At 38.7% G+C, this 26,884-nt stretch overlaps 1 protein-coding gene across 2 annotated transcripts; it reads left to right on the top strand.

Moving 5' to 3' along the window:
- Window positions 1-1,907: 1,907 nt before the first annotated feature.
- On the top strand, window positions 1,908-22,331 carry PNPT1 (polyribonucleotide nucleotidyltransferase 1). Of its 2 annotated transcripts, none has more exons than XM_030448263.1 (29): window positions 1,908-2,092; window positions 3,773-3,833; window positions 4,138-4,212; window positions 5,046-5,151; window positions 5,894-5,943; window positions 6,412-6,475; window positions 6,564-6,611; window positions 7,292-7,405; window positions 7,655-7,841; window positions 8,332-8,383; window positions 8,688-8,745; window positions 8,898-8,994; window positions 9,089-9,191; window positions 10,429-10,499; window positions 11,940-11,976; window positions 12,739-12,805; window positions 12,925-13,014; window positions 13,863-13,916; window positions 14,016-14,122; window positions 14,789-14,860; window positions 14,951-15,014; window positions 16,100-16,183; window positions 16,658-16,741; window positions 18,664-18,770; window positions 18,852-18,907; window positions 19,437-19,515; window positions 19,912-19,959; window positions 20,300-20,458; window positions 21,288-22,331. In XM_030448263.1, exons 1-28 carry the CDS (start codon window positions 1,908-1,910, stop codon window positions 20,453-20,455), a joined length of 2,376 nt encoding a protein of 791 aa, XP_030304123.1. In that variant the 3' UTR covers window positions 20,456-20,458; window positions 21,288-22,331. The 2 variants fall into 2 exon arrangements, with proteins under 2 accessions (XP_030304123.1, XP_030304124.1); XM_030448264.1 differs by lacking the exon at window positions 21,288-22,331 and adding an exon at window positions 20,843-20,852.
- The last annotated feature ends 4,553 nt before the right edge of the window (window positions 22,332-26,884 follow it).

Genomic DNA, 26,884 nt, shown 5'->3' on the forward strand with positions numbered 1-26,884 from the left:
ACATTTGGGTTGCTTGTGTCTCTTGTGTTGTATGAATGCTTCCAATCACTCTTTTACCACACTTGCAAAATCAAATACATTTTTAGAGGGCTTTGAATGGTTGTTTGCCATGAGCTAGAGAACAGCAAATTTAATGAGCAATAAATGACATAAAGGTCTTTCCTTTTATAATAATCCTCTGTTTGTCAGCAGCAAAGCAAATGTGAATTCAGGCAAATGTGGTGAACATAGTTGTTTTGCCACTTATTTTTGTACCAAATAAAACTGCACCAACAAATTCTGAATTTGGATAAAGTTAATGGTCCTTTTGACCAGGCCAAATATTAAGTTTCTGGATCACTCATCTTACTTCTCTCTTCTGTGTCTTGCCAAAAAGATAAGAAACATGTTGGCATAGAAGAAAAATTATTAGTTGGACTGTTCTCCCAGCCAATGAATCTGTTTTCTCTAAATGCAGCTTTAACAGAAAAATCCAGTTAAGTAAACAGAAAACGTTAGTAAACTACAAGTAATGTCAAGATAACATTAAAATCAAAATAGTAATAGATGGCATTAATTTTAAACAAATATTGCCAAATTTAAATTGTTAACTATGGATGAAAGATGAGTTTAAAATGAAACATGGCAGTTTGTATTAGTTTAATCCTGCATGGATCACACTGTTGGGGGGTGATCAGATCTCCATGATCACATTACCATTCATTCATGCTCACAGGCATAAATAATAATTGAGTAATTGCTAATCCCTTTGGCATTATACAACTGAGCAACAGTCTATCTGAGGAATAATTGTTTGAACAAAAACACTGTCCTGTAAGCATAACATTCTGTTGCACTCTGACCATGTAAAAAGCACAATAAATATTTAAACTGGCAAGTCTCTGTGACAAGCAATAACAGCTGTTGTAACCCTCCTCTTGCACTTCGAATTTTTTTTTTTTTTTTTTTTTTTACATTCATAGCTTAAAAGACTGCTAAGGATTACTATTCCTGCCTTACCGAGGAGAAAAGTGAGGAATGGCTCTGTGGAGAGACAGACCCCTTTGGTTACCGGAGCTGAGCGTGACCCTGAGGTTTGGAGCCAATCTGGACACTGTTGTTGCCCTCCATCTGCCAGGCCCTGCTACAGGATCTATCGTTTAAATAAAGAGATAAGATTGGTTACTAAAAAGGATTAATGGGGCTTAACTACAATTCTTTGTTTTGAAATGCAGTCCGGAGGAGCGTGGTTGCATTGAAAACAAGACGCACGGAACAAGTGCCTCTTTTGGGTCAAGTAATTAAAAATGTATGCATTTTTTTCCTTTCGGCTGACATTGACTCATGCAGCCAGCACTTCTGAAGGAAGAGCCCTGAATTTTAGATTGATTTATGTATAAGAAGTAAGACCTTTTCCACACCAGGCCGCTCAGGAGCGACTCCGGGCTGTCTGAGGCGGCTGCTGAGCCCGCAGGAGGCAGAGGAGGCTCCAATGGCGCGAAGCTGAGGTGGAGTTTCTCCTGAGGCGCCATGGAGGGGACGTCAGGCAGCAGCCCTGGAGCAGCTGTCCTCTCCCGCACTCTGCACCCCTGTTTGGATTGCAGACCCCAAAATTTGAGTCTGACTTGGGCTCTAAAGCCGAAGGACCGACACGAAGCTTCTCCTGCCACTTTTTGCCTCAGAATCCTCAGCCAGGCCCCGCACTGGGCTCTGGGAGCACCGACTTCGCGCTCGGCGCCACTTGGCCTTCCTCGGCTGCCGTAGCCAGGAAGGCTCTGCCAAGGGGCCCGGAGAAGTGCCGGGGCTGGAGAATCGAAACCAACCCGCCGTGTACAAGAGCCAATCCGCTTCGAGATTACTGCGCAGGATCCCCGCCTCCCGCCGACGGCGGCAACCAATCGGGTAGCGGCTTCCTACCCACTGGAGCGATGGCCGCCGCCACGGGTTGTCGGCGAGTTGCGCTGGGCGGCTTGGCCGTGGGCAGCGGGGCCGGGGGGCGATGGCGGCGGCGGCTGCTGCTGCCGGGGGGCTTCGTGCTGCGTCTGGCGTCCGCCCGAGGCGCTGCGGCGGAACACGGGGCGGGCCGGACGGTGACGGTGGAGGTGGGGGGCAGGTGAGGGGCTTTCCGCGGCTTGAGGAGGGGGTAAGGTAGCGGCAGGAAGGCCTCCCGGGGGTTCCCCGCTCCCTCAGAACGGGATGCGGCGCTGGCTGAGGAGTGGCTGTCGGTACCGGTTCTGGGCAGGCGGCCTCCGGGGCCCTAAAGTTGCCGAAGGGACCAGTCCGGGGGTGTGGGGTTAAGCAAGCCTTGGAGAAATCGGTGCTGGCACCCATCTGCGCTGTTTCTCGGTCAGGGTGGGGGAAAGGGAAGTGTTTCCCTGGGCCCCTCAGTTTAGGAAGGATGTTGAGGTCCTGGAGCAGGTCCAAAGGAGGGCAACCAGGCTGGTGAAGGGACTCGAGCACAGACCCTATGAGGAGAGGCTGAGGGAGCTGGGGCTGTTCAGCCTGGAGAAGAGGAGGCTCAGGGGAGACCTCATCGCTCTCTACAACTCCCTGAAAGGAGGCTGTAGCCAGGCGGGGGTTGGGCTCTTTTCCCAAGCAACTCTCAGCAAGACAAGAGGGCATGGTCTTAAGTTGTGCCAGGGGAAGTTTAGGTTAGATATTAGAAAGAATTTCTTTACGGAGAGGGTGATCAAGCATTGGAATGGGCTGCCCAGGGAAGTAGTGGATTCTCTGTCCCTGGAGATATTTAAAAAGAGACTGGATGTGGCACTCAGTGCCATGGTCTAGCAACCGCAACGGTGGTAAAAGGGTTGGACTCGATGATCTCTGAGGTCCCTTCCAACCCAGCCAATTCTATGATTCGTTCTATTCCCTGGCCGGAAGAGAAAGTTCTGCAGCTGTGGGAAAAGGGATCGTCCCCCTGTGCTGGGCACTGGTGTGGCTGCAGCTCGAATCCTGGGGTCAGTTTTGGGCCCCTCGCAGTATTAAGGGCATGGAGGGACTAGGGCGTGTCCAGAGAAGGACAGAGGAGCTGGGGAAGGGTCTGAAGCACCAGTCTTAAGAGGATCGAACTGGACTTACTCAGTCTGGAGCAAGGGAAGCTGTGGGGAGATGTTCTTGCTGCCTACAACTTCCTGGAAGGAGGCTGGAGCAAGGAGTCAGTTTCTTCTCCCCAGGGAAAGACTTTTTCACCACAGGGGTTGTCAGGCCCTGGAACAGGCTGCCCAGGGCAGTGGTGAAGTCACCAACCCTGGAAGTGTTTAAAAGCTGTATAGATGTGGTGCTTGAGGATATAGTTTAGTGGTGGCCTGGGCTGCACTGGGTTAATGGTTGGACATGATGATCTTAAAGGTCCTTTCCAAGCAAAATGATCGCATGATAAGAATCAGAAGCAGCTCCCCCTTTCTTATGAGGGCACAGCAGGTGTGAACATGTTTTTTGCTGGCAAGACTGAACCCCAACTTGAGCAGACAGGTGATTGATCTTCTAGTACCAGCAAAGCATTTTACCTCAAAGCCCTAGGTGTGACTTCAAGTGATAATCTGATGTGGCTGCAAGTCTTTGCATCAAGGTGGAAAGATTCAGGGCAGTTGAAGCAAAAGCACATTTCTTAAGTAAGGGGGTTTGGTCACTTATGGTTGAAGATCGTCAATATTCATATCTAATGAGGATTTTTGTCTCTAATATGAAGTGTAGCCAACATGGTGTGCAGTAAATGTATCTGAATACAGAAGTTGCTACTGGAAAATATGTTTGAAGTCATCATGATAACATATTTATATCTTTCCAATAGAAAGATGGAACTGTCTTCTGGAAAACTTGCTAGGTTTGCTGATGGATCTGCTGTTGTTCAGGTAAAAAAAAAAATTGTGCAAGAACTTGTTAAAAATTTCTGGATCTCACAGCCATTAGTAGGACATCAAAAGCTATTAAGAGGATATAGAGCCTCAAATGGCATTTTAATCCTTAATGTATAGCTGTTTTGTAGTTTAAAAATTGCTTGAAAAGCAAAAATGGTGATGTGAAGCATGGATTTATGTGGTTTTCTTTAAAGAATATTTCTGGAGTTTCAGTTTGATAATGAGTTTAGGACTTCAGACAATGTTTTTATTGCAGGCAATTTCAATTCGTTTTGGTTTTGTTTTTTTCTTAATCCAGCTAGGTGATACTGCAGTCATGGTCACAGCAGTCAGTAAAACTAAGCCTACTTCATCTCAGTTTATGCCATTAGTGGTAAGTATTCGTGATAAAATTAGTTTTGTGATCATCAGTAGTTAGCCTTCCCAGCAGTAATCATTAAATAGTGGAGTTCAAGATGGTAAGAGGGAATGAGGAATGTGAGGAGCAGACTACAGACCTTGGACTTCAGCATAGCAGTCTGATAAAATGATGATCTATGGATGAGGGATAAGTAGTGGATGGTGTCTACCTTGGCTTTAGCAAGGCTTTCTACAAAAGCTTTGTGATCTTTGTCTGCTACATCTACAGTCAGACATTATCTTTTAGATATGTGAAAGAGGCTTGAAGTGTTGTGATTTTTAAGGGTTAGTAATTCATGTTTGACCTTGAGGCTGAATCACAGTGAATTCCTCAAGGGTCTGCCCTGGTCAGAGCCTGTTTTAAATTTGTATGGTGACCTGGAATTCCTGCTCTCAAGTTTGCAGATGATGCCAGACTTGAGGAGGGGGGGAATGCAGGTGATATGCTCAGAATCAGGGCTGCCATTTGGAGGGGAGGAAGAGGAGGCTGGAAGAATGGGCTGACAGGAAACCTTCTGAAGTTCTATAAGTCAAAGTCCTGAACTTGGGCTGCACTAGTGCCTTACACCAGTTCAGACTGGTGACTAACTGGCTGGGCATTATATATGATTAGGGAACGAGAGGGTCTGTTTGGGTGGGCATCATGACAGAGCCTTAAGAAATGTCATCTGAATTCAGACTTGTCCTTTCTCTCAGTGGAAAATTGGACTAAAGGTCTTCTGAATTGTCCCTTTTAAACTGAGTGATTGTGTGGCCCTGAAATCAGTAATCTGTTGTCTTAAGGAATCCCCTGTTTTATTTTAAAAGGTTGACTATCGTCAGAAAGCTGCTGCAGCAGGAAGGATTCCTACAAACTATCTAAGAAGAGAACTTGGCTCCACTGATAAAGAAATTCTCACAAGCAGAGTAATAGGTAGGCAGGAACATGTGATTTACACGGTATTCTAGATATTTTGTAATATCCTCATGGATGTTTGTAAAGAGAGAGTAATTTATAACTGCTGATTGCAGATTTTATTGTTTCTGCTGGCTTGGTGAATAGTACGTACTCATCCTCTCCCTCTTGATCCTGCTTGAAAAGTCATCCCTGTCATGGCTGTCTCCATTCATGAATACAGTAATACCTTGAAATTCAACATTTATATAAAACTACATCAGCTTCTTAGGACAGCAGTGCAGAGAAATAGGAGAGGGAACAGCCTATGAGAGTGTGGGCTGTTACACAAAGACGTACGATGGAAATAAAATTTAAAGGAATTTAAAGGCATTTTGAAGATACCATGCTTTTGCTTCTTTACTTTCTTGAAGGACTGTGTCTCTTCATTGAAATACTTCTGGTGAAATATTGTTAAAAAGATAATTTATATTCTAAAGCATAGAATATTTTTCCAATATTTTTACTTTGTCTTACCTGGCAGTGGGTATGCTTACCCAACTACCTCTTATTTTAGTCTGAGTGCTGTTGAAATTTTACAGCTGATTAGATTTCATGCTACACTTCCTCCTCAGTTCTCTGCCTTTTCTCTTCTTGCCTGCTTGTTTAGGTGTTTCATTTAAACCATTCTGTCAGGCTTCTTTGTGGTTATTGCAAGACTAACTGAATACTACCTACTGAGACCCAAATATGTGTTAGACTTTGAATATTTCTTTTGCAGATCGGTCAATCAGACCACTCTTTCCAGTTGGCTACTTTTATGATACACAGGTGGGTCACATTCACTGTCCTTAACCTTTAGAATGGAAAACCTGATTACAACCAGTGAAAGTTTCACACAATAAAAGCACTATTTTAAGAAAAAACATTTTTATTATCACCCAGGAGAGGTTTACACTTTGAAAAAGGGTCTAATGGTGTAATTCTGCTGCACTGTTTATCATCTCCTTGTCTTAAAGTATTTTTATTACATGCTAGTTTCCAAATTTTGATGCAGAGATACATGGAACAAAATTAAATATCCTTTGTACAACAGAGAAAGAAAAAGGCTAATAGTACATGTTATGTGATATACTATATGTTAGTGTTTTTCTCATAAACTTTCTGAAAAATTTTTAATTTGCAGAATAAGCTTGTTTAAATAGATTGAATATTTTGTTTTATTGTCCTTAGCTTTTTGTTGACAGATAATAAGAATGTATAGATCAAAATTATTCATTGTCTTTTATCTTATGCCAGATCCTTTGTAATCTTTTAGCAGTAGATGGTGTCAATGATCCTGATATTCTGGCAATTAATGGAGGTAAGAAGACTGTTGCAAATTACTGCTTGTGTGTGATTTTAATATGATACATTTTTTTTTCTAATACAGTTTTCTCTCTTCATTCTAGCTTCTGCAGCACTTGCATTATCTGATATCCCATGGAATGGTCCCATTGGTAAGTAAATATTCTGAAATTATGGATTACTTCAACAGAATGAAAGACTTAGACCACAGTTCACACTTAGCAAGAACTTGAATCTAAAGTCCACTGGTTTTTGTCAGGTATTGAAAATAAGTGTACAATGGATTATTTCACTTCAAAGCATGTTTTCCTGGACTAAATGGAAGAATTTATTTCAGAAGTAGTATAGTATAGAGACTTCTTTTCTTTAGAGAAACTTAGTGTCGAGAAGCATGGTTTAGAAAGCAGTTGGATGAGAATACTTTTTCTTCAGGAACTCCAAGAGAGCTTTATTTCATTATGAATATTTTATGGGAAGAGGAATAATTTAGCTAAGAACATCTGTCTAGCTGTATTTTCCCTTCACCTGCCTTTTTTCTGGAAAACATCCTCCAATTACTTTTAAAAAGCCAGTGGTCTTACAGCCCTGTGTGTAACACTATTTGGCATTAAAAATGCCCTAAAAGTAATATTAAGTAATATTACCCAAAAGAAATTTGAGTAGATAATTTTGTCTTACAGATTTGTTCTTACTACGTAGCTAACGTGCTAATGTTTTAATCTGAATCCATTTCTTCAGTTACTGATTTCAGATGCATACTTTTAGAAGTAAAATAATGTGTTAAAGACCATCCTTATTATAATAATAATAAATTTCTGGAGCTTCTTTGTAGGTGCAGTAAGGGTAGGACTGGTCAATGGAGAAACTATTATCAACCCAACTCGCAAACAGATGTCTTCTAGTGCTCTAAATTTAGTTGTTGCTGCAGCTCCACAGAATCAAGTCGGTGAGTAGGTTAATTATTAATATGTGTTGAGCATTTGAAAATCAAGTAGCAGCCTTTTTGCAGATATTTTGAAATTTGTATTTTTAAACAATAGAAGGGGTAATAAAAATTAGGGGGGGGGTTTGTTAGATAAACTAAATTCTGTTATATTTATTCAGTTTAGTGATAATCTGTATTTTCTCAATTGAGTTAGATTGCTATTGAACAATAAAAAAGTAATTTACTTGATTTTTAACTTTCCATTGATAGTTATGTTGGAAGCAACTGCTGAAAATATATTGCAGCAAGACTTCTGTCATGCAATAAAAATAGGGGTGAAGCATACCCAACAAATAATTCAAGGAATTCAACAGCTAGTGAAAGAACAAGGTGCTGTCAAGAGAACTGTTCAGAAGTTGTTTCTGGCTCCTGAAGAGATTGTGGAATGTGCAAAGAAGTAAGTTCAAAACAAATAATTTTGATGTAAATCCTGTAAAGTGACTCAAGAGGCTTTTTACACGTTTATTTTATGAGCTCTGATTGGGTAATTTTGGGGGAGGTATTAGCAAAATGGCATATTTTGAACGTTTAGAATTACTTGCTGTGTCTTCCATAGCAACTTAGGAATGGGGACTTCAGCTTTTGTTTTATACTTAGTAAAAGTACTTATTGGAAGTGTTTGTAAACGTTAATATGCCATTCCTCTGACTTGTGACAAGAGGAGTCAGGATGTGTTGACCTATGTGAGTCTTGTTGTGCAAGCAGTAATGAATTTTGGAGAAGTGGCAGGAACACAGGCAGGAAGGAGACCTGGAGCTAGCTGTGTTTGTCCTTGTCAGTCTGTTGCTTTTACACTACTAATGAAAACATTTACTCTTCAAAAGATATTAATTATATATGTAGGTTTCAAGCTGTGTTTTCAAAAATTCTTTCTTTTCTTCCAAAAGACTTGCTTTTAACAAGATCTATGCTGTGTTCACAGATTCTAGCCATGATAAAGTAAGTAATCAAACATGATACAATTATTTTTTAATTAACATCATGAAACAGTAGTAAGACTTAATTTATGTTAAACAAAAAGTAAAAGTTGTCTTCTCTGCATGTATGTGCTGTGCTAATAATCAGTTGTTCTGTAAATTCTTACCTACCAGAATGATACTTGTTTGCAGGACATTATTGATCTTTGAATTTGTGTGATGATCCTGTCACTTACTCCTAGAGTTTTACAAAATTTTAAAACAACCCAAGCCTCCTTTGTTATACTGCCCTGTAGAGTTAACTGGTTGCAAACCCTGTGTTCTAGATTTCTCGAGATGAAGCAATTAACAAAATAAGGCTTGAAACAGAAGAACAGCTGAAAGGTATTATTTTTTTGCTTCTTTTAATAATTAGAGATGCTTACATAGTGCTAGTGCTACTTAGAGTTCCAGTGTGCTCTTTGACCAAGCTATTTAGTAAAAGTGTTATAAAATACATTTTCTGACTTTAGATGCTATTTCTTTTTTATACACAGAAAAATTTCCAGAGGCTGAGCCTTATGACATCATGGAATCTTTCAATGTGGTTGCAAAGGATATTTTTAGAAATCTTGTTCTGAATGAATATAGAAGGTGAGTATATCAACCTCCTACTGAATAATATTTCTGTCAACTTTTTATCCAAGACTGTATTTTCATTGGTCTCAATTTCTCCTTGTAACTTTAGGTGTGATGGGAGAGACTTGACCTCCCTCAGAGATATTACATGTGAAGTGAACATGTTTAAAATGCTTCATGGATCAGCCTTATTTCAGAGAGGTCAAACACAGGTAGTATCTCTAAATATCGGAAGTTATAAAATAATTTACCAAAGCTGAGAGATTTGTACTTTTCACTTAAGTGCAAAATTTTCCACTTTCTTTACATTCAGTAGAAAATAGTTTAGATGTAACTATATCTGAGTACATTAAGATGGGAGACAAAGCTTAGCTATTTGCTAGATGAACAGTACAGATGTTAAGGTAACATTCTGAACATATGTGCACAGAAGAAGAGTCTGGTAAGCATTGTTTTGTCTTCAGAGGTCCTTACGAACCATCTAGTTACCAAAGCTAGGAGCTGTAAAGATTCTACCTGTTTGGTTCAGGTTGGCAGAATTGGGCCATTTTTGATTGGTTGGGTTTTATCTTGGTGGGAGGTGGCTTAAGAAGAAAGCTTTCCAATTCAGCATGGCTAAAAGTAAAATGGTTGGTAATAAGATAAATCTCGTATCTTTTTCATCCCTCTTTGCAGATTTTTAGGTTAAAGGTATTAATTGAAGCAAGAGCTTTTCATGTAAAATACAGCTGTGTTTTTAGAAAAATGGGTGACTCAGTTAATGGGATGTTCCTATGTAGGGGCAGTGCAAAATTCTGCATGTCATAAGAAACTATTTAAAGGAACTTCATTTGTCCACAAATATATAACCCAGACAGACTAAAAAGGGAAATTGTACACACGATTACATCAGTGAGATTTTTTTCTTCTTCTTCCTTGTTAAAAGTGTCAAATGTCAGGTGGATTGAATTAAAATTGTACTCAAGATTTAGTCTTCTGTATTTTATAGTTCATTTTCCTAGCAGACTGTCAGCCATTGATCTGAATTATTACAGGGTACATGGTTAGTTGCAAACTGATTTATTCCTCAGTGTTGTCTGCCCTTATTCCACTAAAAGTAACATATGCTGCAAATTCTTCCAATGATCAGGTCTGCTCTTTTGCACAGCACTATGGATGCATCTGGCTCTGACTCTTGAAAGGAGCAGTCAGGCTACTTAAACTTCTAGGTTCCTGCCAGTTTAGGAAATATTAAATCAGTATTTTTAAATTTGATCTCTTGTAAGATTGTATAAGCTTTACAGATACAAATTTATGCAATGATGAGGAAAAAAGGTTTGCAGAAGTGTTAGGTGATGGCATGGTATTTCGTGCTAAAGTTATTCCTTTTGATTCTTCATAAATGGTTAAAGTTGTGAAAGATGGAAGTGTTTAAGAGCAGTTGGTTTACCCTCTATCTTTTTATTTTAGGTTCTCTGTACAGTTACATTTGACTCAATAGAATCAAGTGTAAAATCAGATGTTATCTCAACAGCAGTGAGGTATGTATATCTTACATGGTTTTGTTAGAGGTGCAAAAAAGGGTGACCATTTAAGCACATCTGATGGAAAGTCCTTGGACCTCAACATATGTACATTCACTAGGACTGAAAAATGTGCAAAATTAGACTTTAAAGTGGTTTGTTTCAAAAAGTCCTGGGCAGTTGTATTTTGTTAATGCCATAGACACATTGGAAATCTGAAAGTACTACAATTGACAGCCAGTCTGGTTTCAAGAGAAAGAAAACAGTGAATTATTCCTGAATCTGTAAAACTGTCTCTTTAAAGCAATTGATGAAACTTGTTACAAGTATTCTCTTCAGTTGCTCTGTTTCTCACAAGTTTTGAAGTTTTGCTTGATAGGTTTGATGCTCATAGCCTGTGAAGTGCTGTTGTGTTTGTCAGGTTTACTGACAAAAAAAAAAAATAATAATTGTGGTTGGGTTGTGGGTTTTTTTTTTTCTCCTAACTGCATCAGCCTATCTGAATATTCTCATTTTGTCTCTATGTTCGGATGGTGAAAACATTTATGCCCTGTTTTAATGGAGATGGGGAGTTTTAACTTACAATGTAGCAAGCAAATCTGTGTGCCACAAATTTTTCATTGCTGAGGGCTAATTTATTGGAGAAGGGAAACCTCGTCCCAGTTCAATAATTTCTTCCCACCAGATTTTGTATTTTAATGTGCAAGCTTCACTTTAGGTAAATTTTTTGCCCTAGAGATGTTTGTCCATATTCTCTAGTTTTGATATTCCTGGAAATTAATTTGTGTTTACTGATGGGTTTAATTTGCATTCATTAGGTTGCTTCATGAATGAGAAATTGTCTTTGTAAGAGATGGCATACACGTCTTGACTTAAGACAACTTTCTTAACAGATTGGTTTTTTTTGTGTTTACTGCTAAGAGACAAGTCTTGATGTACTTTTTGAGCACAAGTTTTATTTAAATAAGGGCTGTCTTGTGATTACAAAGATTTTCAGTTTTTCTTCTGAAACCTTAACTGCAACGTGTACAGTAAGATCCTGATGCTCTTGAAGTTGGTGGGGTTTTTTGTTTTGTTTTGGGGGTTTTTTGGTTGTTTTTTGTTTGTTTTCCTTGTTTGTTTTTGTTTTGTTTGGGGTTTTTTATTTGTTTGGGGCTTTTTTCCTTCAAACACACCAATGCCAGCATACAGAGCTTGAGAGGGCCTATTCTATTCTAAACAGCCAGGGAAACTCTTAACAATGAACCCCTGGGGTTTTTTTCTATGTAGACTAGGTTTGATATGTAGTAAACAAATTAAAAAGCAGTAGGGGGAATGTGAGTTATCAGAGAATCTACTGATTCATTGTTTTTACTGGGTCTGTAAGCATAACTAAATAAAATCTTGCATATTGCCTATTGTATGAAAGATGTGTTTGGTTGCTCTTTTTTTGACATGGTTCTTGTTTTTAATTAATAGTGGAATAAAAGATAAAAACTTCATGCTGCATTATGAGGTGAGAGTTTTACTGTGTCACAGCTTTCTGCATGATCCACAGAAGGGCCTTCTGTCTTGCTTTAAAAGATTAAATTGATCACTTCCAAGGATAAAAATTACCTCTAGATTTGCTAAAATAATTCTAATTTATATGTGAATTTATACCATTATGTCCATGTGTATGGACAAAAGTGCTGGTTTCCTAAGAAATAATAGATAATTTCTAAATTGCCATTTTATACAGCCTTTTTAATAACTTAAAAGTTAGGTTAATTCCTAAAGAATCATTCAGTACTGAAAGCAGGATTAACCTGCTCTTTTATTTTTGTGAACTCTATTAGTTCAGCTGACATACTGCACCAATAGTGAGTAAGTGCTCTTACATTTTGGATCTCTCTCAGCCTTTGGAACTTGCCCAAAGTATTTCATACAGGCAACAGGCATATCTTGTTCCATTATCTGTATGACAGAAACAAGATTTCTGATATGTTGTTTGACGGGTTTAATTGGAATTAAGCTTGTTGTGGTGTTGTTCAACTACCTTGCAACTGCTTTATTCTCTTCTGTTCTGTGGAAGTAAAACATTTATTAAATACTACCTAAACTAGTCCTGGTTTGCAAACTAAGTGACTTACCTTTTTTATTCTTTTTTAATTTGTTTTTTAATTTGTTTTTAACTTGCGATGCACGCAAACTTCAGTGAGTTTTTTCCTAAGAGTGTTTTTTTAAAAAAAACAATCCACTAGCTAATTTTGTATATGCACATTTTTTTACTCTGTAGTTTCCACCTTATGCAACTAATGAGATTGGCAAAATTACTGGTATGAACAGAAGAGAACTTGGACATGGTAAGTTCAGACTGCAGAAGTTCTGTGCTTTTAAATTTTAGTAATTTATCTGTTGTGGTTTTTTTTTTAATTTATGGAGTACTTGATGGGTTTGTTTGGTTTTTTTTTTTTTTAAACAGGTGCCCTGGCAGAAAGAGCTTTGAAACCAGTTATTCCCCAGGATTTCCCATTTACAATACGAGTTACTTCTGAAGTCTTAGAGTCAAATGGTATTAAAATTTTCTTATTTTTAACCTTGTTATACAGACTATATTGGTTTTTTTAAAAAGCTCATGTTTCACAAGCTTGAGTTGTAGGCATTTTAGGTAATACATTTAATTTTTAAACTTTCTTCTTCGTGATAGCTCTATTACCTGAAATACTTTAAAATGAAAAGAACTAATACGGTCACGAACAAAGGAACTTTCTTCCAGTTTGGATAACAGCACAGTATCAATATGAGAGAGAAATTCTGAGCTTAATAAAATAGTGTTTTCATGCTACAGAGTGAGGAAAATAAATCAGCATCTATTGGTACCTATTCTTCAGTGTTTAATCAGAGCCAGTACCCTTATAGCCTTGAGAGAGGACTTCTCCTGGCTGTCTGTGTATTTTTTCCCATCTCCCCAGTCTGGGAGAGAGCTCTCCATTTCACCTTTTGCAGATTCCCTGGTGGCAAGAATCTGCCTGAAGTCCACTTCCTAGTTCCTGGCACTGTAGCGAGATTAGTTGGGTGGGAGAAGGGGTTAGTGGAGGAAGAGAAGGAGTCCATTTGCAGCTTCCTGTGAAAGCCATAGATCTCTTGTCTAGAGTATTTAATAATGATGTTTGTAGAGCTTTTTTGGTATTGGTTTCATGAAAGATTCAAACTATGTTACCCATTTCATGTTAAAAGTAGCTCCACTACAGAAAAACCCAGATTGCATTAATTTATTGTAGTATGTGTACTGCTGCACAGTGTTTTCTAGCTGTCACCAACTTCATTGTCAAGCTGAAGAATACCACTAGCAAGTTTTCTTTCAGGTACTTCTGACCAACACTTAATATTTTCTTTTCCCCTGTATTCTAACCCTTGTAGGGTCCTCTTCCATGGCTTCTGCATGTGGTGGAAGTTTGGCACTAATGGATGCAGGTACACAATATGGCACTTATGAAGCACATATGATAATGTGTTACAGGATTTGGAAATGACCAGAGATTATAAAAATGAATTTTTATTCACCACTATTAGGAGTTCCTGTATCAAGTGCAGTGGCAGGCGTAGCAATAGGACTTGTTACCAAATGCAGTCCGGAAAAAGGAGATATTGAGGATTATCGTTTGCTGACGGACATCCTGGTGAGTCTTTCTAGCATTGTTGCTTTTATTGCTGCTTAATTCTGTAAAATACCCTCTATGTCCCTCTTTTGTAATGTCCTAACCATTTTATATGCAAGCATACTGCAGTGGAAATACTGAATAGTTTTATCTTCTCTGATTTTTCTCCCAAACTCCTCCCTTGTTACAAAAAATCTGAAGTGTCCAGTCATGTTTTGTTTTGTTTTTTTTAATTACACATTTATTTATTTAAGCTCTCTCTTTCCAATTATTTTTGTCTTTTGTCTTTGAAGTAAGACATTAATAATTCTTCAGTACCATATTACTGGAAAACACTGTAATGGATGAATAATGAACATATTAACAAAGTTACTGAAGGAAAAAAATATACATTATGCTGCTGTTCCTTCTTCCTGTGGCAGCCACTGATAGTAAAAAAACCAACCGTGAATCTGTTGTCCAGCAACTAGTCCATGAAAACCCTTTATTTATAAGGAGACATAGGAACAGTACTAATCATGAACAGCAAAATAAGGATGAAGGAAAATATGTGAGTCTCAAAAGTAATTCCAAGTCTGCAGAACTACTCTGTGGCTTCTTGAAATACAGAATGTACTTTCAGTATAATGAGATTTGACACTGAGATAAAGTTACTCCAATTTGCCTTCTTTCTCTTTATGCTGTTAGGGCATTGAAGATTACTATGGTGATATGGACTTCAAGATGGCGGGTACTAATAAAGGAATAACTGCCTTGCAGGTATCCTATCATTAAAACTTCCTAAAATGAAACACTTATTCAAAAAAGCTTTTCTTACATATTGATGTCACTTAACTGTTTTCCTATTAGGTTGATCTAAAACTGCCAGGAATACCAATGAAAATTGTCATGGAAGCTATTCAGCAAGCTACAAGTAGGTCCATATTTGTATTAGCATTTATTTTACCATACTAAATGATAAATTGTATTAAATTCTATTTTTTACAAAACTAAGTAATATTATTTTTCATTCTCATAATTAAAAAAAAAAACTGCTAACTTCAATAAACTGGTCTGGTTTGGGTACAAAACAGTGGTTAGCTCCAAGCTAACTTCATCTTCACACCAATTTTTAAGTGTCTCTTGAGCAGTGACTTCTTAAAACTTCAGTAAATGTCTGTGTTCAGGTAGTCCATGGTTGAGATCTAGCATCTCAACACCCTGTGACTACCACATGTAGGAAGGGCTGAATTGCAGCTTTGTTTGCTGAAACTCTGGATTGCTTTTGGTTGGTGAACGTTGGAAGAGGGAAGGGAGGCATCTGCTGCTAGTTACCCATGTCAAGTGTTACCGTGACACCAAAATGGATTGGGACCAACACACAAAGATCCTATTACATGGCTTCTTTTAAATCCTGTATAATAATGTACAAAAAGAACAGCAAACTATTTCTCATTTACCATAAACTCGGCTATATTAACTATGGAACTTTACTGCTGTTTGTATTCTGAAGTACAGCTAAAATATTCTTATGAATTATATAAAGCTAGCTGAAGCTAGCTTTAACAAGGATTTAACTAGCTGTAAGAGAATTTCCAGTTTGATTTGAATAGCAAGGTTTTATTAAGAAGACCCTCATTAAAATATGAGAGGAAGTAATCACTTCAAGCAGAACAGCTCAAGTTCCAGGCTAATGTATCATAACTAATCAGAACCACACCCTGTTGCTATTATTGGCCCTCTGATTTATTTGAATAATACCGTGAAGCATTAGAACTATATGTAATGTTCTAGGCTGCATAAAATCAATAAATGTGCTGAATGTGTACATTTCCTATGCACAGAACAGAATGTTGCATGTTAAAGTTACTTTTGTAAATAATGCAATAAGGCATGAGACGCATTTTATGAATGGATGTTTATGTGCCTTAAAATAAAAAATGTATAAATTTAATTTAATCTTCTGCAAAAGTCTTTAATTTTTTCCCTCCTTCTCCTTTCCCTTTTAACCCCCAACAGCTGCAAAACGGGAGATTTTACAAATTATGAACCAAACTCTGGCAAAACCCAGACCTAACAGAAAAGAGAGTGGACCAGTTGTAGGTAATGTTAGCTGTATTGTTGATATGAATTTGTCTCTTACAGTCACCTTTTTAACAATAAGCTGCTGTTTAAAACAGCTTTTTTTAAATTAATGTTTGTTGTATGTTTCTGCCCCTGCCCCATAGGGTTATTTTTTCTTTGAAATTGAGATTAATTTTTTTTGTATTATTATGTAGGGCAGTACAGTACACACAAAAAAACCCAGCCCAGAATTAAACAGAAGTTATGTGAAACTTGCAAAATCAGAATGGATATAGATGTCAGTATTGTTATGGCTTATGGTAATTTATACTCATCAAAGTACTTGTATTCTACATTTTCATTCACTTCAGTTCTTTAATGGAATTATATTTATGCTCAGCAAATAATACGAGTAGCTATGCAAGATTAAAACATAAATGAATGTGACTTCTTTGTGATGACTTTCAAGAATATTATTTAGCATTTCAGAGTGGTTTTAAAATTTTCTTTTAGAAACTATCCACGTTCCATTATCAAAAAGATTAAGATTTGTTGGGCCTGGGGCCTATAATTTGAAAAAACTTCAAGCACAGACAGGTAAGACATTTTTGCTTCCTGTGATAATTATCCTAATCAGTTGTTTGCTTCTCTTCTCTATGTGAATATTACTAGTGGGGAGTTCCAACTAGTGGATCTTGGTAGCACAGCTGTTTCTGAATCTTCATGGTGTCTCCATGCCATTTCATAAACTACAGGCATCTAAAATTACTGTTTTGTTGACCACCTCAATAGAACTGGCATTTGTGCTTCAGCAGAAGCAACCTAGTAAGTAGATTAAGAAGAGGTATTAAGAGAAAAGAATACTTGTAAATTAGTGTTTTATGCTGCAGACTGCAGAACAGATTTGCCTTTGTTTTTAGACTCATATGCTTAGCTGTTAGCAAGCTCAGTACAGAGTCTGCACTGTATCTTGACAAGAGAAGTGTTTTAAAGAGCTAGTTGAAACTCACTGCAGCTACGTTTAGATCTGTAGTTTCTCTTTGTAAAAGAGTTGGTCTTGCAGGAGGAATTCCCAGAAGTTTGGTACACACTTAGCAGTGCCTTTCAGGGTTTATAGAAGGGGCAATTAAAGGTTCATTGGGGAGCAGTGTTTCAGATAAGTGTTGAATGGAAGATGTGCAGTCAAGCAAGTCTGATCATGAATATGCAGAAGTGTTGATCGAATCTATGCAGTTTCTCTTCCTATAAACTCTATACCACTTTGCTGTGGTTAAGAGGGTACATGGAGCTCTTTCCCACAGTGCTCATCAACTGTATTTGCAGGATTCTGTGAAGAGCTTGTGTACACTGTTAGCGTGCTGGCGTGTGTTAGAAATCCAACTCAACATCATACACAGAGGCTTAAACTGGTATTGAGTAGTGGGACAAAAGTTTCCTGACCTGGTTATATTTCCTGGAATAAATTAATTGGTCTACATGGTGGTTTGCCCTGCCTGGCATTAAGTGCCAAATTCAAAGCTGATGCCTTTTTCACCACCATTTCCTAAATAGGCCAACTGATGCTTTGGTTGAGATTAAAGCAGACTGACAGGTCACTTAGAATAAGATCTATATCTTGATGTTGGGGTTGCCTTCAGAAGTGAGTATATGAAGTCTAAAGTATTTCTGAGAGGCTACACGACTAAAAACCTGTGTTCAAATGACTCAAACCAATGAAACTAGACATACTGGCATCTCTAATGTGATGAAGTCACATATAGTGACTTCAATAACAATAACAGTCAACCAATACTCAGATGTGGTAGCAGAGGTGAATTTCTGCTGTGATATTATTAAATGCATCAGACTTCTTTTATGAGCACTTCTTTGTAAATACAAGTTGCTTCCTTTATTGCTTAGTATAGTAAAACTTATTTACTTGTTCCCTGGTTTTAGAAAGCTAAAAATTAAAAGACTGATGTCTGCAGAGTATCAAGTAGATGCTTTGCTCCAGCTGCTTTGGACCTGAAACTATCTTAATGCTCTGGCTAGTCTGATTAGCAGTGACTGAGGTAGAGAAAAAGAGGGAAAAAAATCATGCAAGCCTATGCAGTTTGTTGGCCAGTCTAGGGCCACAAAGGATTTTATCATGCAGTTTTATGTTCTGAAACACTTTTGATTTCCATCAGCTATTAATAAAAGTTAGTTTTTTAAAAATCTCTGCAACTCATTCATATAAGCTGAGATCCATTCATAAAAACAAGTATTTCAAGATTTTTTTCCTGTCCTAAAATATTAATAATAATAATTTTCTGTTCCTATATGGAATACAGGTTAGTCCATGCATTTAAGAAGCATACCTGCAACGTGGTTTCCCTTCAGTTGCATGTAAAGCTGTCCAGTGCCTAATCTGAAGAACACTGGAGATTTTTAGGACTGAGATCTTAATGAGCCTGTGCAAAATCAGTTTGCTTTACACAAATCTTTACTAATTATTAGTCTTCATCTATAATATAATAATATTAAATTCTCTTCCTAAGGTGTCACTGTAAGTCAGCTGGATGAAGAGACTTATTCTGTGTTTGCTCCCACACCTAGTGCTATGCATGAAGCAAGAGAATTTATCGGTGAAATCTGCAAAGATGATGTAAGGACAGACTTTTTTTCAGCTTTTTCAGTCTGAATTTTGTGAATTTGTGTCTTACTCTTCTCTTTTCCCCACCTACAGCAGGAAGTTAATTTGGAATTTGGCGCAGTTTATACAGCGACGATAACTGAAATAAGGTACAAAAACTTCTCTAGAGTTGAAATAGAAATTAGTGTATTTACATAGCTATATTCCTGATACCTAAATATGATGTAAAATAAGATGGCAAACTTATGTTGATAACATTGGTACTTGCATCATTCCTAGTATTTTCTCTGTTGTATATTCTGTTCCTTACTAATTAGTAATTTTAGTTTAATTATTAGAATATCTCTGAAAATTATAAATCTAAGGCTTTTTTTTTCTCTTTGTACCTGAGAGAGATGATTGAAATTTGCTATTCACTTATCAATACAATATTTGTCTTGCAAAAATTAGATATGCTTTTTTGATGGGACTTATTTACTTCAGGACAGCATATTTCACTTGTAATTTCTATCCAGGAAAACTGAGTGCACATGTTGTGGTTGATAGAAGATTTTTTTAAAAGGGAGGAGTAAAATTTTGTTGCAGAAAAGTTTAATGCTTGCTTTGGGTTCAATAAGCAGAATACATAGAGACTTCTGCCAGTGTATTTTGAAATAATCACGCTGGTTCTTGTTGCAGAGATTCTGGAGTGATGGTAAAACTGTATCAAAACATGACACCAGTGCTACTTCATAATTCACAACTTGATCAAAGAAAGGTAATACACACTTAACTATAACCTAGACACATTTATTTTTAATCAATGTTCAGTGAACATCTGCCTTAGCTGTAATGCAGTGTTGTTATGGAGTCAATTTTCATGTTAAAAACTGTGTTGGATTAGCAGCACCATTTTGTTCAAGCTCGTACTTACAAATCTGCAGTCTCTTAACTATGTCTGCTACATTTCTACCATTTATGCTTTTACACACATCAGGTTCTTTCGATCTGCAATACCCTTTTCTATGTAACATTTAGAAACCTGTTGCTCATAAGGTAGTGTTTAGCAACCATGACTGAAGTGTAGCATGAAGAATCCCTGAAACAAGGAACTTTTATAACTAATCTTGCAAAATTAATCACACTGAAGTTTCTGAAAAACCCTATTTTCCAGATTAAACATCCTAGTGCTCTGGGACTGGAAGTTGGGCAAGAAATTCAGGTAATTTTTTTTTAAGTTTAAAATGCTGACTAATGGCTGTTCATACTTTAGAATTTGATTTTTTTTAATTTTGTGTCTATGAAAAAATATTTGGTTATAGCAGATTACCTTTCTGTGATGGCTAAAGGCCTGATCATTTAAAATTCATTTTGGTTTAGCGTCATACTCACTATATAGGCGCCTCATTAATTTGATAGCAATACAGACTAAACAGTGACTATTGTTCATGGCTTTTCTTGCATCACACTGGGGAAAAAAAAAAGTACACCACCTTTTAAGGAAAATGTACTTTACGGTACTTTAAGTTGGTGAGTCTTGAAGTGGTTTGCTTTCTTAACAGGTTAAATATTTTGGACGTGATCCAACTGATGGCAGAATGCGGCTTTCACGGAAAATTCTACAGTCACCAGCCACAACTGTGCTTAAAACCCTAACTGACAAAAACAGTATTGTTCTGGGGGGTACTGTTCCACAGTCATCTACTTCATCACAGTGACAGGTAAGCCCATAGGAGTGACTTAAGGCAACTCAGTGTTGTACTTCTTGGGGGTTTTTTTTGTTGGTTGGTTTTTTACAATTTGTGTGCAAAATCTTATCACTCTGGTTTTCTAGCATACAATTATGTACAGTATGTACATAATGATATGTACAGTGGTGTGCAAATACTGCTTGCCAGTTATGTTGCACCATGTTGTGAGTTAGCAAGTGCCTTTTTCAACAGCTGCAATTGTAAATAACTTGATGTTGTCCTACTGGTTCAAATGCCTTGACAGTTTCAGGCTTCCAGACAGGCTACTTTCTCTAAACCAAACTTATTTGTTAATCTACAGCATCTGTGTAGGCATTCCCTCTTCTTTACCCTGCTACCATGTTTTTTGAAGAGGAAAAAAAGCAGGGTAGGAGACAAAAGGAAATAAACTACTTCTCTGACAATTTTGATTCAGTTAGTAGAGATATCTGTCAGTCTCCTGTCAATTGATGCAATGTCCAAAATTTTTCCCCAGAATAGGCTTCACAGCATGTATTTCACTCTCAGTAGACCTCTGCCAATAAGACAAACTTTTCCCAAATCTCTTGTGTATGCATTTTTTCCTTTAGATAGTTACTTGAACTGGAAGGTGTCTATAAAATCAAGAGCAATTACACAATGACACTGGCAAATGAAATTGTAGTGCACCAACCTATTATAAGGCAGTCTGCAGCCGTCTTCTAGGAATGATTCACAACACTGGAAGAAATTAAAATTCACTGAAGAAAATTATAAAAGTGTTTCTGAATGCCATGCCTCTGTCTAATTATGGTTACAGAGTATTTTCTCTCTTTTACAGGAAAAAAGGCGTGATAGTTCATGGAAATAGAATCGACCCTCGTTAGATTCTGTGGATGCCTTCACAAGAATCTGCAGGTCAATGGTAGTCAATCATATTTTTTAAGTAGACTTTATTTATGCTTAAAGGTGATGTGGAGTTTCAAAGTCTTCAAATTGATTAAAAACTCATTTAAAAGAAAAACAGAAACAGTGTTCTTACCTCGCATAGCAACGGTGAGAATCTAAAAACATGGAATTGCATAGACTGAAGAGCAGGTAAAATTTCAGTGCTTCATTCTTCTGGCTATCATCTCAAATAAAAATGCAAAGATGACAGTATTTTAACAGTTATTTCCTGGGAGAAGGAATTCTTCCATACACTTGGCTGATAAGATATGGCAGTGGTTGAGTAGTTGAGAGACACAGGTGGGAAAAGTTTATACTGGCTTTTCAGTGTATGAGATTTAAATATTGAGCAAAACATTGCTCAAGACTTGGAAGTATCACCTTTAACATGATTGTTTCAGCTAAGTACATCAGTAACAGTTATAGGGTTCAGACTTGCTAAAATATCTGAGCAGAAGGGGGACAAAACAAGCTGGCTGAAACATCATCGTTTGTTACTGGGTTCACTAAAAGTGAATGCTAACATCTGAAAACATCAAAAAGATTGTTTTAGAATAAACAACTGATGTGATGAATCATCTCCCTAACCTCCTTACTAACTGTGTCAGAATTCCTCTATCAATTATGTTCCATCAATGGACTCACTGGTCTTTTCCACTTCAAAACATTTCCCAGACGCCCACAAGAACTACTTGTTTTTCTACTGTGAGATACAGAGAAAATCAAAGAGGTATAATTTCTTGATATTCACTCATTTGTATGCAGACCTACTAAGAAAATCAGCTTCACACCTGATGGCATGTGGCCCCTGGACCTCCTGAAATAAAAGGAAAAAAATGCTGGGGAGAGGAGAAATGTGAATGTATAGTAAAAATTGTTCTGCCTTGGTTTTTTATTCTAAGTCAAGATATTAAAGAAGATGAAATGACTGGCCTACTTCTTTGTAGCTGTCTGTCATCATTGAAGATAGAAGAAGTTTTCGCTAGCAACCTTTCTCTGTTTTCACTGCTTCGCAGTTTGGGCGGTCCAAAAACCAGAGGACAATTATTATCCATTACCCCCCCTCTCCACTCTACAGAGGGACGATAGAAAAGGAATAAGGACGAGAGGTGTTGGAAATTAAAAGGGAAACAGATTTACTCGAACAGGGGAAAGGGAGTAACGCAGGACAGAAGGCACAAAAATACAAGCGTATACAAATATATATCCACCCCGATCTCGATGGAGGCAGCGATAGGTCCATGAGGGCCCCCTGCAACAGGGCTGACTCAGGAGGGGGGTCCAGGGCTCTTCCCAGCACCCGATGGATGTGGATTCTGAAAAGCAGGAGGCGAGCGGATGGTAAAGGAGCGCAGGGGAACAGCAGCGAAGCGAGGAGAAGGGGTGAAGGGGGGAAAGAGCCGGGCCTCTGGTCTGCCTGAGCTCCATAGAGTATGGGCAGGAAGTGGGAGGGAATATTGACCCCTGTGTTCCGCCCTTCTCAGGGTCTAAAAACCCCTCTTGAGTTCCCAACACTGTTACACCTTTTTGAGGACTGCGTTCTGCTGTTACCGAGTAAGAATTCTAATGTCCTTGCTTACTATGTCTTAACTGACTGATACCTGGTTGGTTACATATTCTGCAGAGTTAATGAAATAATATAGGGAAATATGAAGTTCCTGAACAGAGGGTCAAACATTACCATTTCTCATAACTGTTCTCAGAAACAGAACACTCCAATCTATGTGGTTTTCCAAAGTTTAGTTTCTTTTGGTGGAGAATAATTTTTGTAAGGCTCTTTTTTGAAGAAGAGAAGGGTGCTGTAGTTACTAAAATATTAGATAAAATAATAATTCCATTTGTTTTTTTTGTTTTGGTTGGTTCTGGGGTGGTTTTTTTTGTTTGTTTGTTTTTTGGTTGGTTTTTTTTTTAGCTAGCACATTACTGATAAGGATGCTTGCATTTGAATGTATGAAAATCGATGATTTAAGAGTTGGAAGAATCCCATTCTCTCCTGTAAAATTTATTTTTCTGTCCTGCAGTAACAGAGTTATTAATGAGTTGTGTGGTAGGAGGTGGTCTCAGAAAATCAGCTATCTGAGTGCTGGGAGAAGTAGGAAGCAGACGTGCATGTTCCTGTGACAGAACCTGTACAGTCAGCCTGACTCTGTACTCGTAACAAGTTTTAGGCCCTATGGGAAGGGGCGGGAAAAAAAATACACTTGGGAACTGTCTGGGAGGAGCACAAACCAGCTGCTCTTACCTGAGGAGAGAAGCTCCATGCCAAGAACTGAGTAAGTGTGTGTGCTAGTCTGGGCCTTCCTGGAGGGAAGGCAGGCTGGCTTCAGACATTCCAGGTTCACAGGAGGGAGCCTTCAGTAGCAGAAGGCTGGACCGTGGCAGGAGATACTTGACTCTCAGATGATACCAACTATGGTCAGAGAGCAGGTAGGTTAATAGTGCTTGAGAGAGCAATCTTAGCCTTATTGCAGTTGCTGTTTTTTCATGTTTGGAATAGGGATTTTGGCCTGTACTGCCCTAAATAGCTTCTGTAGTGACCCATTTAAATTGAGCCATTGAAAGGTATTGTTTTGGAAAGTGAAGCTGGGCAGTTGTGGCAGTACACGAGGTCAAGAGAGCAAGAAAGGTGTTTATTTGACAAAGCTGAAATTTTCACATAGGTGTAAAGTATTAGGAGCTGGGGTATCTTTAAACACTGGCAATAAATATTTTAAGTACCATAATAAAAAGAGGTGGCCTAATTTTACTTCTGGGATTACATGACAGAATGTTACAGTCTCTTAATTTCACTCCAAGAAATTTTAAGTGATTTAGAAATGAGTTGTCTGTCTCAAGAAAACAAAAAAAAAGCACCCTGCTTCTCTTTGCTGTGACACTTGATGACTTTCTCTGTCTGCAGCCTAGCCTAACAAAATTTTTTGTTTTGATGAAGAAGAGGGAGCTACCTAACAACCATAGCCTGTCACTCTGTGGTATTGGGGAGAGATGAGCTCCTGGCAGGTGCAACACCATGATGAAAAAGCTCTTCTTTGCCTTTCTCTGAGTCTCAGAATGCAGGGATTCATATGTAATGCTTTCCTGGTCTTGCGTTTACCCTGGTTTTAAATTAGATAGGTAAAAGCCATTGGGACAAACCGTGCATGTTGTCTTCAGGCAAAGCCCCCCAGAATTTGCCAAGATCATGCTGCTGTTTCTAACACTGCAGGCTGCAGAGTCCTGGGTGCTGTTCTGTACAAAAAAAGAGTCCAGAGTTGGAGGGAGTGCAGTTCAGGGGGGAAGGAGGGGGAGGCGTTTTTCCCCATTTATTTCCTGCCTGTGGAGGTCACTGATTTATTTTACAGCTTAAGCAAATAAATGGTTTTTGATGCTGCTTCTGGCTTATGTGTATCCTACTGCTTGTGTGCTCACTGCGATAGATAAGAATTTGCTCTCAAATATTCTGCTTTGGGTTCTTAATATTTTGCGTCTCTGGAGAAGTACTGAATTGAAGTAGGAGAGGCTGTTCTTGATTTTATACACTTGGTTTGAAGAGCACGTGCAAAAAGTCTTGCAGACAGGGGAAAGAGTTTGTGAGTGGCAGACAGCCATTGTGTTTTGTTTTGGTTTTTGTGTATGTGTATTTTCTTTTTCCTGAGATTTCACGGAGGAAGATATATGCCTGATGTATAAAACCCAGAGGGGACCAGGCCATGTAATCCAAAAAAGTCTGCAGAGATGTGGCAGGTATTGCTTGTGTGGAACCCAGCTGTGAACTGAGACTCTGAAACCAGGGTTGATGAAACCACTAATGTAACATGGCCTTTTGTACAGTTACTGCCTTATTTATCCATAGTGATATCATGCACAGATCCTAAAATAAGTTTCTGTACTGTATACAGATACAGAAAAGTATACATGACAGTTCTCAGAGGTGTATTTAACAGTTGCTATCTTCTGCAAAGGAAACTTAGGATTGTGTCTTCAATGGCCCCTGCTAAAAATTAAAATAAGGGCTTGCTGGGAGTTGAACCAGAGTTCTGCAGAACCCCATTAAGGGTACTTCTCTTAACCTTTCTTAGAGGTGGGTAGTTTTGCAGGTGTTAAATAAACAGACTGACAGGTCCTCAGACCCAAGACCGATGAGGCTGCCTCTTTAGAAATGTAAAAGACTTCTCAGCTGTTGAGCTACACCAGTGCAGCTGGCTGAAAACTGCACCAATGGATGATCAGTGGCTATCCCATACTCAGTGTGCTTAATTGTGGTAAATCTTGGAAGGCCTGTTACAATGGCTGTCAAAGCAAAAGCTGAGACTTAAATACTACACAGATGTAAATTTTCTAAATCTAAATATGTTTTTCTAACATATGGAAAAATTGCACGTGGTTACTTACAGTAGCATATTTGATAGTAAACTTTTTCTTTCCCTTCATCTGGAACAAGATTGAACCTACACCTGAGCAATGCCAGTCTTTTAAGTAAGAGCTATACCGGTGTAACTGCTTTTGCCATTAGGCAACAGCTAGAAAAGTCTTGCTTTGTCTGGGAATGAGACACACCCTGGCCTGGGGAGCACTTGCCCTCCCATCTCCCTCCCTCTTCCTAGCCTGGAAGATTTTTTTTTTCTTTTTTTTTTGATACTTTCGGGCTTCCTCCCTTCTCAAAGACCCTGTTGTTGGACACAGCTTGAGTTCATGCATGCTTTTGTGCCCTTTTCCCATATTTCTATGCAAACACGGAAATGTAATTTTTATTGGTAGTAGTACAGAGGAAATGTGTTTTTAGTATGAAAGGATTTACAGACTGGCAGGCAAGTGGTTGGTCTTAAATCGTATAGTGTTTGTAAGGAGTAATTAAGCATGTTTCTCTCATTGAGAAGCTTCAGCTTTAGCCTTTCAGCCTTCTGCAGAGAATATGGGCAAAGCAATGAGCAACAAAATGCACAGTATGGTAAAGGTTTTGCTGTGGTAAAGGGATGGTGGCTGGAGGGAAATGCCACAGAATAACCTTGCTGCTGTTTTTGTGACGGGAGGGAAACCTTGCCATGCAATATTTTAACGCTAGGCCCTGTGTATGCTGCCAGCTGTGTTACATGTGCCAGTCCTAAAATTTACCCTGGTGTGGATGTGGATTTCGACCGTGATTCTGTGTCATGGCCGTGGCTGTTTCCACACATGGGAAGGTAGATGCTTTGTCTGTACTGGTGCCAGCTTTTAGGGTGGATTTTAAATATATATATTTATTTTTTTTTAAGAGGTGAAATCGTTCACATGCCGACCCGAAGCTGTGTGCAATGAGTAATGCGAATACACGCATGTGACTAAAGCCACACGCCATCCGGCTCCCGCCTTTCCCGTCTTCGCCGGAAACCACCCGCGGGGAAGAGAGGGGGTGCGGGCGGGCCTTGCCCTCCCCGGCCCGGCCTCCGCCTCAGCTCGCCCCGCCCGCCGCCGCCGCCGCCGTCCCCTCGGCGGCTCGGCAGCAGCTCCAGGCCGCCGTAGCCCCTGCGAGGG

Source organism: Calypte anna, chromosome 3 (genome assembly GCF_003957555.1).
Source record: "Calypte anna isolate BGI_N300 chromosome 3, bCalAnn1_v1.p, whole genome shotgun sequence".
Classification (NCBI taxonomy): Eukaryota; Metazoa; Chordata; class Aves; order Apodiformes; family Trochilidae; genus Calypte; species Calypte anna.